This window comes from Trachymyrmex cornetzi, unplaced genomic scaffold, assembly GCF_001594075.2.
Source record: "Trachymyrmex cornetzi isolate Tcor2-1 unplaced genomic scaffold, Tcor1.1 scaffold105, whole genome shotgun sequence".
NCBI lineage: Eukaryota > Metazoa > Arthropoda > Insecta > Hymenoptera > Formicidae > Trachymyrmex > Trachymyrmex cornetzi.
In genome coordinates, this window is record NW_017295598.1 from 169504 (window position 1) to 188413 (window position 18910).

The 18910-nt window shown below is 33.3% G+C and overlaps 1 protein-coding gene across 1 annotated transcript in view; it reads right to left on the minus strand.

Annotated features, from left to right (window-relative positions):
* Window positions 1-13248, minus strand: part of 5-HT2B (5-hydroxytryptamine receptor 2B) — a 55664-nt gene extending 42416 nt beyond the window's left edge. The window contains 2 exon segments of the mRNA XM_018504735.1: window positions 12070-12482; window positions 13190-13248. Of these exon segments, the coding sequence (XP_018360237.1) occupies window positions 12070-12409 (340 nt within the window). The 5' untranslated portion in view covers window positions 12410-12482; window positions 13190-13248.
* Window positions 13249-18910: the final 5662 nt, after the last annotated feature.

The window sequence follows — 18910 nt, forward strand, 5'->3', positions numbered from 1 at the left end:
CAAATATAAAAGACTCTTGAATAGAAAGATAAAGCTACGTATCATTTTGTCTCGTTAATTAAATGTTATATGTTGCAATAAAATATATGTTCTTTTCGTAATTTACAAAATACAATAGTATGTGTTATATGTTGCAAGAAATTATATATTCTTTTTCCAATTGGCGTAATTTAAAGATTTGATTTCATTTTTTTTTTATACATGCATACGTATACTACTGAGGGGTAATTTATAATAAAAAGTTAACAAAAAATATTACTACTTGAATTATATTATTTATGTAACGGTTTTTTTTTCAGTTTATGTAAAGTACAGTTTTTTATAGAAGGTACATGAACACTTGGCGCCTTTTTTTTATCTTTTTTTAAAAAGGTAATTTTGTTAAGTATTTTAATACATTGAAAGTTGCATTTATATATATATAATGTTAAATTAAAAATAAAATTGCCTCTAGCTTGTTAAAAGATAACGTGTCATATCAACATCAGAAGGATAATACTTTTTCAAAATATCATCTTCGAAATCTTCAAGGAGACTTTGAGTTACTCAGTCAGATTAATCATTGACACGAACGAAGGCGACAATCGCGTCGGTCAGTAACGCGACGACGTCGATATCGAATCATTAATAATCCCTTTCTTTTAATGGCATCCTTCGGCAATCTTTCTTACACAAGAGAACGAGTCTGACCCATAATGAACTGTTTCACGACGCGATATAATTTATAGACTTTGCTTTCTCGATTCTACGTAACTTGCGGCAAAATTGGATCTTTCGACTTTCTATTTACACATAGATCTTTCCAGGAAATTGATCTCAATCTGATTTAATTTATTTTCTTTCGTGTAAAAAACCGACCGATTTAATAACTGTAATTTATGTTCGAGATTTTCGTCACGTATGTAACTTGTAACTTCTTGATTCTGAGAACAGATAATATGTTTGCGTGTAGAATCTAGAAGAGTTTTTATTTTTAATCCACTTTCAATAAATTGTGTACATTTATATATACACAATTTGTAATAATGAACTTGAATGTAAGAAATTAGGGAAAGGAAATTTAATCATGTATAATAAAATTCGAATTTGCGATCACACGCACATTTTCTTATTATTGTAATTTTTTATTATCGTTACACTAAGAAAAAATATATAAAATTTTAATGAATATTTATTTGAATAATACTAGCTGAGAACATTTATTAAATGTAAACATACTTATTTGGTACAAGAGCCATTAATTTGATCATTTTTAAATATTTTTAAATATTTATTTGCGGTAAATAAATATCTAAATATTTATTTGCGGTAAATAAACATCTAGATACTTGTTTACCGCAAATAAATATTAAGTTAATATTATTCAAATAAATATTAATTAAAATTTAATAAATTTTTTCAGCGTAGAATACTTGCGATTGTCAGAATATGTTAATTGTGTAGCGCCTTAAGACTGATACTTCCGGAACAGATACTTTACATGCAACCGATCTGAAGTGGCACTTAACTGCCACTCTCTTTAAGAACGTTAAAACGGCAATTGTCGTGGAAACTGGCCACGTTTATCACACACAGACTGTTGGCTCTGGTCCCGGTAGTGATGCTGCAACCGCGGAACAAACACGGTGTAATGCGACGTAATCCCGCGTACGCGGAAACGCGTACGGCGGTGCATTATTGCGACAGTAAACGGAGAAACGAGCGAGCAGGGATTAACGATCGGTTACACACACGCACACGCGCACACACTCTTGTGAAACTTGTGGATGACATATAGCATAGCTCGCATCGACGGTGCCGAGCTGTAAGCTGTAAGTCGGCCAGAAGTAGCGGAGTAGTAAATGGGGGTTGCATGCCATTTGTCGATGGGGGTGGTACCGTCGCCGCGGCATTATTCACGCGAGTTTCTCGCTCTTTCTCTTTCTCTCTTAGATAAATACCGGTTGAAGTGAGCGTAGATATATAATCTCGGTTTCGACGCCATTAACATGGAATTGAGCCTTGTGATTACGCTGTGCTATTTGCCCTCTTGACATGAACGTGATTTTAACGTATTGTTACACGACATTCTCGCGATTCGAGAATCTTTCAGATTTCTACTGGGAGGACTATGAAGAAATTGTCATTGCTATGCACATGAAACTGCGACGCTTCCGCGTACAAAGTGCAACACGTAAAAACTACATTTCTCAAATTGTCGTGCAAACTTCCGTCCGTACAATCTAAGAGCGATGATCACGGATGGTTTTATCACGTTCAGTCATTTTTCTTTTCACTGAGGAAAAAGAGTCTCGTCGGAAGACTGCGACATGCTTGTTGAATATCGACGGACAGAGAATATGCGAAAGATATTTTTAAGTTATTTATTTGAAAATCGATGTGCATGTACAAACTGTACAACTTTTACGAAAATATTGAATATCTATTGAAACCAGATAGCACACAAACATTCTGTAAATATTTTATAAACATTCATCAAAAATCTTATATTAATGTATTAAAAATACTGTTATATATTTATGATATGTTCATGTATAGTAGAAATATATTTGAATAGCACCACTTATAAACGTCCTTTTTTATTATGAATATGAATATCTAAATAGAATATTCTATGTATTTTTATAAAATATTCGATTTAAATATTTAAAAATTAAAAACAATTATATTTTATATAAAATCATTTATAAAATAGTTTTTGCTTTCTCTGGAAATTAGAATCTGATATGCGGCAGAATATAGGTATCTTGTTTTATAATTTTCATCTTGCTCGTCCGAATTATTCGAAATCATCGAATTTTGTTCAGCACAAAAAAAAACGAGAAAAATCTTAAATTTATTGCCTGGAATTATTTGTGGCCATCGGTGTAACTATCGTGTTATCCCACATTTACATAATTAATAATTGAATTCGCGATTTTACAAAAACACTCTGTCAAAAACACGTTGAATTAATGCCGATTATCAATGTAACGTGATGCAAAACGTGGCTTATATTGGGTTGATTATGAATCGATCGTTCTTGTGAATCGGAATGTGAGAATCTCTGGAAAAGCGTTTTAGTAGTCGGGATAATGAGCTCCCTCTCTCTCTCTCTCTCTCTCTCTCTCTCTCTCTCTCTCTCTCTCTCGATAGGTTAGGTTATCGAGGATTCGTAGGGAAGCAAGTTTCCGTTATCGGCTGCGGAATCCGGGACTCGAGAAGGAGATTGTAGGTGTTCAGTATCCGAGGCGATAAGCTACCCTACAAACTATGTGTTGCAGCAGCATAGGAGAGCATCCTTGAATCCTCTCCCTTTTTTTTTCCATTTACCAGAATGTCGGAAGTTAAAGTTTGCCAGAACGTTCGAGAGAATCTAAAATAGTTAATTAATCCACGGCGCTTACACGTCAGAATTCGTGGGATGTGGCTATTACAGGCATTCACGCGCGTGGCGAGATAAGCAATTATAATGCAGATAATTATCGTAATCAGCATTCTCGTAAGGTTCTTTTCGCTCTCGTGATTCTTGCATTTGTCTTGCGAAAAAGTTTTCGCATTAAAAATTCGCAAAATTAAACTCTTAATTGCCTATTTACATCCCTTAAACTTCTTTCTCATTATTTCACTAAAACTTTTTCCTTATTATTGTTTGAGCATGATTTAAGAACGGATTCTTCACTTTTACGAAAAACAACTGATAATTGCAAGATTATACACGGTACATTATACATTTTGTAAAGGAAAACAGAAATCTCTCTTAATTAATTATTCCTTTTTCATAGAATTTTTTTTCAGCTACATCTCGTCTTTTTCAACAGTCGTGGTTATAAAAATTGCATTTTATACACACAGGTATCGAACAAAATAGATGCAATCTACAATAACCATGAAAAGACCACGAAATTGAATTCTATTCGGATACAGGAATACTCGGAAATTCGAGTACACTATTAAAATTGAAACTACTCTAGTTTATCGTACACTATCGTGCCTCAAAGAGTTAAATCCGGAGTGAAAATTCGCACCGGATATGCAAAATAGAGTGAGAGAGGTCCGGAGATAGTAAATTGGCACTATCGATCTGCCATAGCGCGAAGTACAAGTGGATAAGCCAAGATATCTCGAGTGGCAGCATGTACACACACACCGGGTGATTCGCAACGATCCAACCTATCACGTTCACGCCTCGCGTCGACAAAAGCTGTCGCGACAAAATGCGAGTTGATAGGTCCGGCGTTTCAAATTCTCTCACTTTCCCTCTCTCTCTCTCTCTCTTTCTCTCTCCTCATCTCTCTCTTCCTTTCTCTTTAACAGCAATCTTTCTCAAGAGTTTGCGCAAACATTTTGTTCCGTATTTATTCGCGCGAGATCGATCGTGTATTGTTTCGTTTTCAATACAATATTTTTTGTTTCATTTTTTTACATTTATCAAATACATCAATTCAGATTTCAAAAAATTGCAAGAAATGTACTTTTTGAATTAAATGTTCACAATTTGAAAGAAAATATTAATAATGAAACAATTAAACAATTAATGAAAATATATTAATAATGAGACAATTAAGGAACTTCAATTATCAATTACTATATGAGATTTCTATATAGTTTTATTTTTGGAAATTTTTAGTATTTAATTTTAAAAGCAAATAAGAAATTTATCCGGGCTTATCATGAGCTTTATGTTTTATTGCTCTATATTTGTGTATTTGATATGCAACATATTTCGAATCATGATTTTTAGTGTGACCAATTTTTTTACATACTGAATTTTTCAGTCAGAGAGATTTTTCGATGTGATATCCTCCACGTGGGAAGTTTATTAAAAAGATTCTATCTGCTTGCTATTGCAGACATAATCTTTTTTTATATGACCTTTCATTTTAACATGTTTTTAGAATAGAAAAAGCTTGCAATATTTTACACAGACTTTTATTTTTTAAAAAGTTATTTTCGTTTAGCATTTAATGGAAACTCTAATCATTTCTTTAATCCGTATAAATTTTTAAAAGAGACGCATGCCTTTACACAAATCTAATGAAAGTAATGACATTTTAGCTTCTATTTAGGAAAGATTGAGATTTACAATCTTCTTAAATCTTAAATATATTTTTAATAATTTTTGCTTTAAATTTTATTTAATTAAAATTTATTTTTAATTTTTTAAATGTTTAGAAAAAGATTAAAAAGATACAAAAAGATATCATCAGGATATTTAATTAAATTAACAAGGAATTGACATTTTATGCATTGTATTTACAAGTTTAGATATTAAAAATTGATTATAGGAAATTAATTAATTAATTTTCTTAATTCGCTGTTGATGAAGAGTTAATAGATAATCTATGTGTCATGATAATCATATACACGCATGTCCGACACGTTGGAATTCAGGATTATCACCATAGGCTGTCCACAAGAACCGCTTCCTAATTAAACGGTCCATTATTGATCAGTCGAGATCCCACCGACGCGGCACATTTATCAATTTTCATATCATATATCAAATAGGTATATCAAACTCATTATAGGGTAACTCCGGTATATACGCCGCGGAAGTCAGAAAAAATAGAAGGAGTGGGAGTAATTTTCTCGCAACTGCTCTGTTACATGCTTTTATGTTATATTAGTATTGAGTTATAATTTCAGTTTCTTACTGTTAATATATTAATGAAATTATTGTGAGTTGAATCGATTTGTCACTGTAATAAGTAACGCCATCATAAATTATAATCTACATAAAATGATTACTGTAAGGGGTGTAAAAGACCTAGTGGTTATTTCGCGATACATACGTGTAGAGGAATAGTAAAGCATGTTGTATAGCAAAATACAAGTGCTTTGCTTTCGTATTCTTTGTTTAGTTTGTTGAAACCCTTGCATTTTTGCTATACATATATCCCACCCATTATCTATATATAGCAAAAAGTTTATTTTTTAATACGGAAACTAAATATTTCGAATTTCTAATATTTTTTTCATGGTAGTAGACAGTACAAAGTTTTTGCTGATATAGTTCGTTTATTTTAAACATAATAAATAATACTTAATAAATTAAGTTTTTGATAGGTGCGGCGTATACCGAGTGTCCCAGACCACCCGTCCACCTCTTTTATCTCAGAAGCAGATCATTTTAGAAAGAAACGTTTCAGACAAAAGTTATAGGGTTCTAAATGATCTATTCAGTGATCAGATCAGTATGACCTTGGGTGGTGTCACTTGGGAAATGCTAATACCGGCAATACTGCAACTTTCAAGCCTTATAACTCGAAAAGTACTTTATGAAAAAACATTTCATTATAGTGTTTTGGAAAGCTCTCGAGGTGTGCTACAAGAATATGCGATGAAAAATAAGGAGTTCCATTTAAAAAATTCAAAGTGACATTGCTCTGACCTTGGTGACGCCACCCAAGGTCATACTGATCTGATCACTGAATAGATCATGTAGAACCCTATAACTTTTGTTTGAAACGTTTCTTTCTAAAATGCTCTGCTTCTGAGATAAAAGGGGTGGACGGGTGGTCTGGGACACCCGGTATATCAGAGTTACCCTACATATATCACAATAACATTTTCACATCATCTTTTATAGAATAATTTACTTATTGGAATAGTAAAGTACTGTTAAAGTCAGACGATGCTCGAGTAGTCGAGATCGGTTGCGGTCAGACATTGCGGAAGATCTTTAAGTAGTAAGGACTTAACTTGATCAGACGCGTCTCTTTCGAAGTAATGAAAGATCGCGAGTGAGACATTCCTAGATATTGTTTCTCCTTTGCGTTATTATTTGCTGAATATATTATCTAAAACAAATATTATGAAAATGTTATAATAATTTGTATGCACCTATAAATTGTATAAGTTTTTGTAATATAATAATTAAGAGTAATTAATACTAACTAGTGAGAACAGTAAACAAAAACGTTACAATGACCGTGCATTATATTAATATATGCGTATTTCAGATGTAATATGTATTCACGATTTCGCCAAAAGAAAGTAAATACAGCTTCAATGAAGAGCTTTCAATTAATTGCGAATGATCGACACATAATTACATTAATGAGGTATTAATAAGTGTTTTGTGTAATTAATTACGCGAATTATCGATTAATATCAATCTTTAACATCAGTTTACTGGCAAAAAGTCGAGAATTTCAATAATCGATAATTTATTTTTTGTCGATTAGCTTAAACATGACTAGTTAATTGAAGCGTGCGCTCTCTCTCTCTCTCTCTCTCTCTCTCTCTCCTTTCTCTCTTTTCGAGCAGGAAAGTGGTCTATCAGTCTATTGCTGATATTCGCTATATCAGTATATTAGCAGTATATTATTAGCCGTGTAATGATGTGCCGATGTGTCTCGCGTAACTATATTAAAGCTTCTCTTCGTGCATAATAAAATTAAGGACACGTTCCGGTCCCATTTCGTTCGTTAGTTCAGGCGGCTGAATCTTGACGAGGCACGCAGACATGTCCTGTCGACAGGACACTTACAATTAACCGTATTTCCATGCGTGTCCTACAGACTAGGAACAGTTTAGTCAGAGTATACATTCGCTAGGATCAAATCCTGTCACCGGAAATCAATTCTCGTCTCTTGTCCCTTCAAATTCCTCCTCCCATTGACATAATGAAATCAAATAACCCGCTTTATTCGTCAATCTTTGACCATTATTATTTACTTGTTAAAGAATGGAAATTAGAAAGAATTTATTAAATTTTTATTTAATATATGATTTATTTAATAAATGATTAGCATAAATTGGATATTTCTTAAAATGGTATTTTTAATTAAAAAAATTTTTTAATTATCTGTATTTTGTTTATATTTATATAACACAAATGTTTTATTTATATTTATGTAACTTTTATTTATTTAATATTTTATTTAATTGTATTTATATAACATAACATTTAATTATATATTATTTAATAATAAGACAATTAAAGTTTAGGATTCTTTTATTCTCAGATTTTAGTCTCTCTGTGTAGAATCTGAATCTTAAAATTAAAATATTGAATCTATAAATCTTAGAATAATTGACTTTTGTGACGTAGAGATTTCAAAATCTTTTTCTCTTCATCTTGTGTTCCTCAGGGACAAATGATACACCCTTGAAGTTGATGCGCTAGCCACACTTAATCGGTCGATCTATCCTAAAGTTTCTCGGTGAGCGAATAATTATATCTGATGAATATTCCATTTGATCCGTCTTCGTCCTTCGTTCTTCCCTCTGTTCATTAAGAAGCGTCATCCTGAAATCTATTTCCTTGCTAATGAATCCTTGGTTTCGCAAATTTTTCACTCTTCAAATTTTTATAATCTCTAGAAGTTATCTCATCGCAATTTTGGGAATGTGTTAATTATAGAATATTTTGGTCCTTTCAATTGATCGCCTTGAGTTTACATTCTATGAATTTTTTAATTCTCTTAACTCTTTTCTTATACACTGAAGAAAACTAAATTCAAATAAATATTTATTTAGAATATTTTTTCTCAGTGTCTAAAGAATGTAAAATATATCTTGATAGTTTATTTCTTTAGGAACGATCTGAAAATAGAAGATCGATATTTCTAATGTAACCAATACAATTCAGCAGAAATTACAAGCATCCTTGAAGTAGCAATAGTAGAAACAGCGATCGTGATTGACCGATACAAGACACGAATCCGTTTCTCCCCGGAGTGAAATTAAAGCGGCGAATCCCGTGAGTGCGTGTTATTTCTGAGCATCGATCCTCTGTTTCCCCGTTGATTCCTCCCATGCACGCCCGCCGTCTTTCCTTTGTGGGTCGCTATACGCCACTCTATATTTGACCCCACTTCGGCTAAATTAAGTTGTTGTTTAACGCAGCCGCAAGTCGTGTCGAGAAATCACGATCTGCGATTAAAGATACTTTAACTCAGTACTGATTGTTCAATTAAACTTTTATAAAATTTTGTTATACATTTATAAATTTCATTTTTTGTTAAAAACTTTGTTATTTATTATCTTTAATATTTAATATTATTACTATATCGTCAACGACATGTGTCAAATGAATAAATAGCACTTTTCTATTAGCAAATTAACGGAGATGACGAATGTAATAGGAATAATAATCGTTATTTACACAATTATCAATCGCAGATTTATGAGACATTATTATTAATTATAAGAGAAGTTATTATTTGGCTTTCAAAATATGTCAATATTTGTTCCATAAATCAAATTCAAAATTTTCAAGAGATTTATATTAAATTAGCATGCTTCCATTCGGATATTCGATATCGCAGTGACATACAGCAAAAGTAAATTAATGAAAATTGATAGAAAATTATCGACAGCCAGACAATGGAAATAACGCTCGTATTTTCTATTTTTATTAATTCCTTGCAGTTTCTTTCTGCTTTAAAACTGTATCAGGTGTCCGCAAAAGTGACTAGAATTGAAAATTTATACTTTTCGTATAAAAACGAATGTTATACTATACATAAAACAGTTCAATAAACAGGTTAATATTTATGTTTAACATACAATCGTATAGTTTTCAATAATAGAAAACAACAATGAAACTTACGCTTAGTTCGAAAGACAAAGTTCGAAACAATTACACTAACACACACGTACAAAACATTTAAAAAAAGAAAAACAAAATTATTACAAAAATAATGCTTCCTGAGCCTTTGAAATCTTTCTTGTTGCTTGGTTAAAAAATATATGTAAGATATTGTTGATTCTTATTTCGCTGTTTAACAACTTGACGCAATAAATTTTCTTTCGATTTGGACACGAAGGTCCCGATACGCTACCGCGTTGCCAGCTGCGCTCGTCCTGTTGTGATGCAAGTATCAAGTAAGCATTACTAGTCGGTTGCCACCGGGTGATCCATTATGCATAAGCGCGCTCGTTTTGGCCAACAGAGAGCCTTGAGCTTCTCGGGAGCGACTCGTAAAAGCGAGCCACCTATCACGCGAGAAGACCGATGTGAGCCTGCAGTAATGTCGGCGATAAATAGCGCGGTTTATACGCCCTTACGCCAATTCCGCCCGCATCCGCCTCCACAAATCGCTCGAAATAGCAAGTGTTGTTCTACGAATAGCATCGCTTAGATAGATTTTCCTTTCCGGCTCGATTCTTCCCTCTTGACAGCTGACGTTTCACTTGGCGTCCGTAGATTTTTAACCTCTTTGTTTCGGATACGTCGGCGATAACTAGCAACCCTTATTCGAATTTCGCCCTATTACGCGAGATGGAAACTACCTTATATATATATATATATATATATATATATATGAGTAGTAGATTTTCCCCTGAATTCTGTTTCCGCTGATTCTTTCGCCAGGCAGGCGATATTTCATTTAGAGTATCAGTGAGAAACTTTTAACCCTTCCGTTATAGATTTTCCCGATATGAACGTAATAACATTGGCGATAAAATAGCGTGGTTTACGCTGGTTTACGCGCGCTTGTGACATTTTCACGCCGCCCGTTTTCCGCCTCCGCCCAAAACCCGTTCGAAAGAGGTAGGTAGCATTTAATTCAAAATCTCCTGTAGAGAAATGTTTTAACCTTTTTATTTCAATTCCCGTGTAAATATGGGCACAGCATTATCGACAATAAATAGCGCCCTCATGTGAGTTTACGAGAATTCATCTACTCTCGCTCCAAATTGCTCGAAATAGCTGCTGGTCTATGAATAGCTGCTCTCGTTGTCAAGGTCGTTATTACTTTTATGGACAAGTAGTAATATTTGGTTTGAAAAGTTATGGAATTTAATCTTTGTTTCCCAAGATTGTACAAATATACGTTCTTACGCGATTTCCACTCCTTTCCTTCAAATCGCTTGGAATAGGCGTACAGCATTTTATTCGGAATGTTAGGAAATTCTATTTAATTCTTTCGTTCCGGCTCCTCTAAATGTGGACACGGTAATGTCGGCAGTAAAATAGCGCCCTTATGGATGCCATGCCTTTCTCTCCTCGAATTACTTGAAATAGTCTGTAAATAACATTCCTTTACTCTTTGGGTTTTCATTACCGACGATTATTCTTGTTTTGGACTGTTAACATTTTAATCAGGATGCTGGAAAATTTTTCGTCCTTTTATTTCAGATTCGCCAAATATATAGATATACCTACAGCAATACTGGTGATAAATATGCGTCTTTACGCACCCTTGTGCGACTCACATTCTCCCTTAAATTGCGAAATAGGATGCAAAAATGCGTTTTATTCAGGGCACTAGAAAATTGTTAGCGTTCATCAATTTTTTTATTCTATACATTTCATAAATTATAATATCAAGATAATTAAATATTATATGTGAAACGCTATTTTTAATATCTCGTATAAATTATAACATTATTAACGACATTAAGCATAAAATATGACAATAAATATTATATGCAAAATACTAAATATTACTAAATATTCTACTATAAATTTAAATATTACTATACTGTAAATATTTTACGTATACTGGTTATTGCGATTAATATTATTACCTACATGCCTCGGTGGTCGAATTGGGAGAACGTCCGCACGGAATATTGAAGATCCGGATTCGAATCCCGGATGAGATAATATTTTTCGTAGTAAATTATTTACAGTTTTCAAGATGCTTATTAGCAACAATAATAAATTATTAACAACTATCTAAAATGCTTATATTTGCATCAATAATATTAAATTACTCGTCGATTAAGTAAGTGATATTACTACAGCTTCAGTTTATGATTGTATTTAATAATAAGACCGATAAATGATTAGCGCACGGTTTGCTTGCACTGGAAATTGTATAAATTCATGAGAATTATTATTAGACACGAACACACGTAGAATCGCCTTGGCCGAATGGCATTTTTCACTCATATGTGTTTAATCTCCTCGATACATTTTTACTTATATAACGTTGTGTATTAAATATAAATTATATTAAATATTATATATAAATGTTATACGTGAAATGTTGCTTCAAATTTTACGTCTCCTTTGTGAGCCGCGTACCTACTTGTGAGGGCGTACAGTCTTTCAAACTGTTCCTTTACTAACTCCCGAGGACTCATCTTCTCCTATACTTTATGTAAGCTATATCATAGTAAACTCACCTCGAACGAGTGTAAGGATCCCTAGTGGCATCACCAAGATAGCGACCATAAGATCCGTGATGGCCAAGCTCATCAAGAAATAATTAGTAACATTTTGCAGCCGTCGTTCCCAAGCGATCGCTAGGCATACTAGGATATTCCCTGCGGCTGTTCCCAAAACCAAGACGAGCGCCAGCATTGCCCACCAATTGTTGAGCTCTTCTGTGTTGCTCTGACTTCCGGCGGGACTCGTGCTCGTCGTCTCCAAGTCGATTTCGCTGCTGTTCGAGGAAACGGCATCCCATAACGAGTAATCATAAAAATCCGTCAAGACGACCCGCACGGTCGTCGATCTCGTCATCGCTCAGTCAAAACTTTCACCCACCAAAACGCACACTTTCACGGGACGCGAGGGCTCTGTATTTGAAAGCGCACTATCGCAGAATCGTCGGGATACAAAGATTATTTAGAAATTGAGAATTATTGAAGTAACGATGATTTATGTTAAAAAATTAATAGTCGAAAATATTTCGGAGAATTAGAGGATTTGTGAAATTTGAAGAAATTGAAGATTTACAAGAGATAGATATGATTTAACTAAATAACCTATAATTGAAAAACGTTACGGCACTGTGAGACTCGAGAATGGATTGAAATTGACCAAAATGATAAAACAAAATGAAATATTTTTAGAGCCAAAAATTCGAGGAACGAAAGCTCAGGAAGGCATGGTATTGAAGACGAAAAATTCAGAAAATGTTAGGAATTTACGAAATAAAAATTTGAGCGAAACAAGAATTTACGTTGAAGATTGCTGAGTCGAGAATGTAACAAATTAAAAATTGATGGACTTTGAAAATCCGTAGATAAACTACAAATATTTGAAAGATTCGAAATTTTATAATAAAATTGTAAATATAGAAATATTCGAGAATCCAAGTAACTAAACATAAAAGTACGAGTATCTTAAAAATCCAATAATTTGATTTTTAAGATACTCCATGCAGTGATTTACAAACTTTATAGAATTCTTATATTACAACACTGTACATTTCGATCTTGAAATACTTTTCTTAAAAGTCCAAATCATTTTTCCTTGATGCAGGATTGTAAAATCGTAAAATATTTTCTGGAAGAAGACCTTTTTCCTGAAGACGGAAGAGGCCATTCCGACTGCGCCTTCCACGAATTACGAGTATCGATAGCGATTCAATTCCATCGATGCGACTGATCCGATATACCGGGTAATATATCGATGGAAAGCGGGGATTGAGTGTTCAACAGGTTTTACATCGATGAGCAGATCGTTTAAGCGAGCAGTCGCGAATATTATCGCCATTAATATACACTAGCGTACTTTCCAATTTTTCTAGAATTAATCTATCGCCACTTTAATCGAGTGGATAATCTCGGAAAATTTTCGAGCAGAAAGCGTTTTATGTGTCTTAGATTTATTTATGATCTGTGTGAATGTGAAATGTCAAATTAGAACGTTGGAAAAAGAACAATTAATGGTCTTAAAATTCTAAAATTTGCGATAAATCGCAAAATTTTAGCAGTTTTGGGAATTGGAAATGTCAGAGTTTTAATGAGTGTTTTTTAGGGAATTAAAAACAAGAAAATCAATGTCTTAAGAGCTATAAACATAAACAAAAAATTTTTAAGGATTTGTTCTAAAATTTAGAAATTAAAGAAAATTAAGTAAATTAGTAAAATAAGTTTAAAAAGTTTGTTATAGCTCTAAGATCTTATGGTTTACAATTTTCATGATTTCAAGAATTTAAACGAAGAAAGTCTTTAGTAGCTTTAATAGAAATTCTTAAGCAATTTAAACTTTTTAGAGGTTCTTTTCAAAGATTCAAGGAAATGAATTAAACTGTCAAAATAGATTAAATTAGCCAAAAGTAAATTAAAGGAATTTAATCAGGACTTTGAGGTTTTGGAATCTCTAGAGATTTACATAATGGAAATTAATTTAATTAAAAAACAAAGAAACAATTTTCGAAAGATTTTGTTTAAATAAAAAGATATATGTATTAAAAATTAAAAAAAATTGATTCTAAAATTTTGAAATTTCCATATAACTTTTTTATAGATAAAAACGGGCGGACTTAATAAAGGCACTAATATTTTTTACAGAATTTATCCAAAAAAAGACACAAAAATTCAAGAAACTAAATTTATTATTAGGATAAATGAAGTAAGGAAAATAATTGGAATAGAATTTAAATAAATTAGGAAACGAAGGTTCCGGAATTTTCGCAGTTTGCAGGAATTTCAATTGAGCGAGTGGAGTTCACGGAAACTCGGGGAACGAAAATTTGCCGGATATTTCGGAAAACCGCAGAATCGGGACGCACATTGTTCGATGAACTTTCCTCCATGGCGAACGGACGGACACTCTACGGGTCCCGAAGGGCTTTCCACGGTGGTTTCAAACGCGCGCGTCTCTGATAACAGGTCGGGGGTGGCGACGGGCGAGTGATTCGCGAGTCGACCTCGGAACCGAGCGCGAAGGGCGAACAACGCGATCCACGGGGGTTGCTTCGCCGTGGACTACTAGCCCACTGGCTTTCATTTCGCCACCGCCACCCCCACCGGCTGTCTCACCGGTGCTTCTCAACCCCCGGCGAGAATTTTGCGACGCGCAAGCGTTGCCGCACGGCCTGCCCACATCGGGACACCTGTTCGTCCTTCGTCGTCGCCCCTTATATCAGATGTACGCGAGATGATTGCAATGTCTTATCGATAAATAATTGATGACCCTTTCTGCGTCCTTCCAAAACTGATATTATCGTATTTTTATGCGATTCTTGCGAATCACTTATTAGTTTTTCTCCGAAAGGAATCTCTAAATTTTTTAAAACCATGAAGATGCTGATCAAACTGTTCTCACTTTATGAAGTGTGATAGGTCATTAAAATTATATTTTCTTTCACGACTTTCACGTGGACGTTTTTTCGTGAAATCTGGGAACAGTGAATTCTGGTGATAAACATTGAGACACAAGTGTGTCATCAAGATATTTTTATCGTGAAAGAGAGATTCGTTAAAATTGCGTGGTATATTTGTTCTAAATATTGTTTGAGTGAACAAGTGTATGCGAGCTGTAAATATAGATGAAAAATGTTTTAGAAATGTTTAATTGTGCAAATCAATATATATGTGTTTCTGAAAATTGATATAATTGAAAAGAGAGAAAAAACGTTTATGAGTAAAAAATAACTTAAAAAAAATAATGTATAATGTAATACATTTATCGCTATATTTATACAATATATAATATAAATAAATTTCTATTCTATAAATAAACTATAAATTGCTAATTGGAGATTATGATAGAGAAAATATTTCTTAAAATTTTAATTCTGCCTTATTAATTAACTAAAATAATCTGATGTTATTCCGAGATTCATAATCGTCGCGATAATTGCAAAAATTACTAATTAAAATTAACAATCAAACTAATTAGGACCTATGATTTATGAAGCAAGGTAATTGACAATTTTCAGATGAAATAATTTTGTTTAATTACTAAGAAGATTTTATTTATTGAAAGCTATATTATCAAATATGTGAAAGCGGATTTATTTATGTAGTTGAAAGAATTCCAATTAATTAAAAATTAAATTGCATTTATAAAGGAAATCAAATTTTATTTTTTGTACATTGCTTTACATATAAAATTGAATTTAATTACAATAAATGTCCTTTAATTGCGAGAATTAAATAGTGTTTATTAAAGTATGCGTTTGTCAAACGTATCAAATTACAGTTAATTGTAACAATTCTGCGTACATTTCTCATATATTTTCCAGTGAAAGCTAATCCTATTAACTCATTTTAATCACATACGTGGAATTTAAAGATGCAAAAGGAGTTGAATATTAAAAAGGGTTTGTAAAAAAATCTCTTTTGCACCCTCATATCTCGGGCGATGCGTTTTGCATACTGATATCTATGTTCCTGTTGTTAATACGGCTTTGTTCAAGTATCGAATTTACTTTGGTACTATTTCTGCGATATTATTCTCTCCGATTTTCAACTCATAAATTCTGTCGGTTTACATCCTGCTGTATTTTTGCTTATTACTGTGTCAGACTAAATAAACAAATTTGTATATACATATATCATTCGTGTTTTCAAAATTAATACGTTTCTTTTTAAATTAAATTAAAAAAATTGAATTGAATTCTCCTTGCAATATTATGCTCTTCTAAATTTTTTCAATCTTATCTCTAAGATAAATAAACAAATTGATAGACTATTCATTCGTGCAAGAAAATCTCATTTCTCTTTAAATTGAATATCGATTTGTAATGCATAGTGCACGAAAGTGTCGTGAAAGAAGAATGCTAATCGCGATAAGCTCGTCGCGATAAATTGGACATGAATAAATGTTCCCGCGAAGAGCGGGACTGGAACGAGAGTTCCGCGAGCATTAACAAAACGCAATATAGTTCCGAGAATTGCGATAAAGGAGCGATTTATTGCGCCCTTGGGCGATTTTTTGCTTGTGCGCACATGCGATTAAAAGACTCGCGAAAGGACACTCCCAGGGAACGAAACCTATGTTCACAAATATCGCGATAGAATATCCAGAAAATACGGGGATTATTCCGATATCGTTCTCGGAGATTCATATTGCTCGAGATTTCGTTTGGCATCATGTTTTCGTTACAACTTTCGTTTGATAAATAAGTCCGTAGAGATGTTTTTTTTTTCCTGTGACTCGGCAATATCGGTAATGCGACGGAATACACAATTCTCTCGTCTCTTCACCGATTTGACTTGATCCAATTTTATATATCAACCAATGCTCATTTTGATTAATTTATTTTACAATCAAACAAATTTTAATTACAATCGCATTAATCTTATAAGGGGGGCTTAATTAGTTCTTCTTTTTCATAAGAATGTGTACAATTCCATAAAGATTATTTCAGTATATAATAAAAGTGTACTTTACGGTATATCAAAGACTTTCAAAGATTGTCAATTTTCAACACAATAAAAATGTAATAAATTTTGTTACGTTGCATAAATTCTGTCAAAATTATTGTTTATTCTTTTCCTATTAATTGTGTAAGATAAAACTTAATATTTTTAAAATAACGATTTTGTTCTTATATTATGATTTGCTACGGTGTACGCTTCTTTTTCTTATCTGCACTATTTGCGATACATCCTGATCTAAAATCCTTAAAATACTGCAACAATTAAGCAGAGAACAAACCGCAATCTGGTTATTAAATGTACTATCACTTTAGCCGGACAACTTCTTGAGCCAGTCTTAAGCTCGCCTTAATCCACTTAGGAATATTCCGGATTTTCGAACAGAACCCGCGATCTTGTAAAGCTCAATTAACTTCGCAAACCGATTACCAAATTTTGTTTGACTCTGGACGAATTTTGCCGTAATAACTGAAAAGACCTCTAATTTAATTAGAACTATTATATGCAAAAAATGTTTAATTATTAAGAATCTCAAATTATTGTTATCTTTCAATAATCAGTTTTCGAATTCCGTTTGATTTTACGGATTTTTCAGATTATTAATTTTTAATACGATAAAAATGCAATAAATTTTGTTATGTTACATACATTCTATCGCATCGCTTGTATTTTTGTTACTTTTTTTTTGGTTAGGAAAAAATGTAATATTTTTAAATAATAACAATTTTTGTTCCGTTTTACATTTTGTCATGCTACTACGTCACTTTCATGGATTTTTCTGAGAAAAGCTATTATGCATTCTGCAATAAGTCGATATGCGGCGCATGGTCGCACGGGTCGCACGCCTTCAGCTGCCACCTTTTATTGGCCTTAAATGTTCACGGCGCTTCTTGCGCCGAAAATTTCATTTCTCGCTCGAATAAATTTCCCAGTGATGGATTAACGCCATTACACGTGGAGATTTATGTCACCGGGATTTCTTCTCCCTTTTTTCTTTACGCCGATTTCTTATCTCTCTTCCAGGATTCCCTTTGGAATGGCGCAAATCCAAAACTCCGAAACCGATTTGGTAACTTAATTTTAAGAATCGAGGATCGTAGAAATTGAAAATGATACAACGTAATATATTAATCGAAACTAAAGCTGCAAATGAAAAGAATGATTTAATTGGAAAACACAAAATTGGAAATCAAAATAGAAATTTAATTAAAAGTGAAATCGGAGATGAAAACAGATTGGTTATTTGAAAATTAAGATGGAAGTTTGAGATAATAAGATTCGAGATTTCAAATATGAATTTTGCATATAAATTTAATATAAAAATTAAAATATCACTTGGATCAGTGATAGACGTAAATAAAAAAAAAAAAAAATTAAAAAAATTACGGGACGTAAAATTTTTCTCGTCGTGTTGGAATTTTCCGAATCCGAATTTGTTTGCGCGACAGCAACACAACTCTACTGGATAACATATTCGAGGTCGTAAATAATCGGCGAATAGATATTCGTCGCGGCATCCTCTGCGACTTTCCGCATGTCGTCGTGCAGTAGGAAGCGTGTGGACACGCGTGCACGCACACGTGCAGCCATAAATATTACGCTTCCGAACAGCGACGTTAAGATCGATCGGCGAGCCAAGTCACGTCAGCGCACTTCATTTCCGCGGTCGGGCCGCAATAAAGCGCGCGCAAGGAGAAATCCTATTTATCCTCCGTCACGATATTCGAACTGGGCTGAATTTAATAAGCGCTGATTGCGAACGGCTAGCCCTGTTAAAAGTGTTCGCGCGCCCGCCTGTCAAATTTAACTTGGCGCTTGCATTATGTCCAATTAACCGCTCGAGCGGAAATGAATCCTCGCTGCGCATTATACTCGATATTAACAATTGCACGCGAATCCATAATCG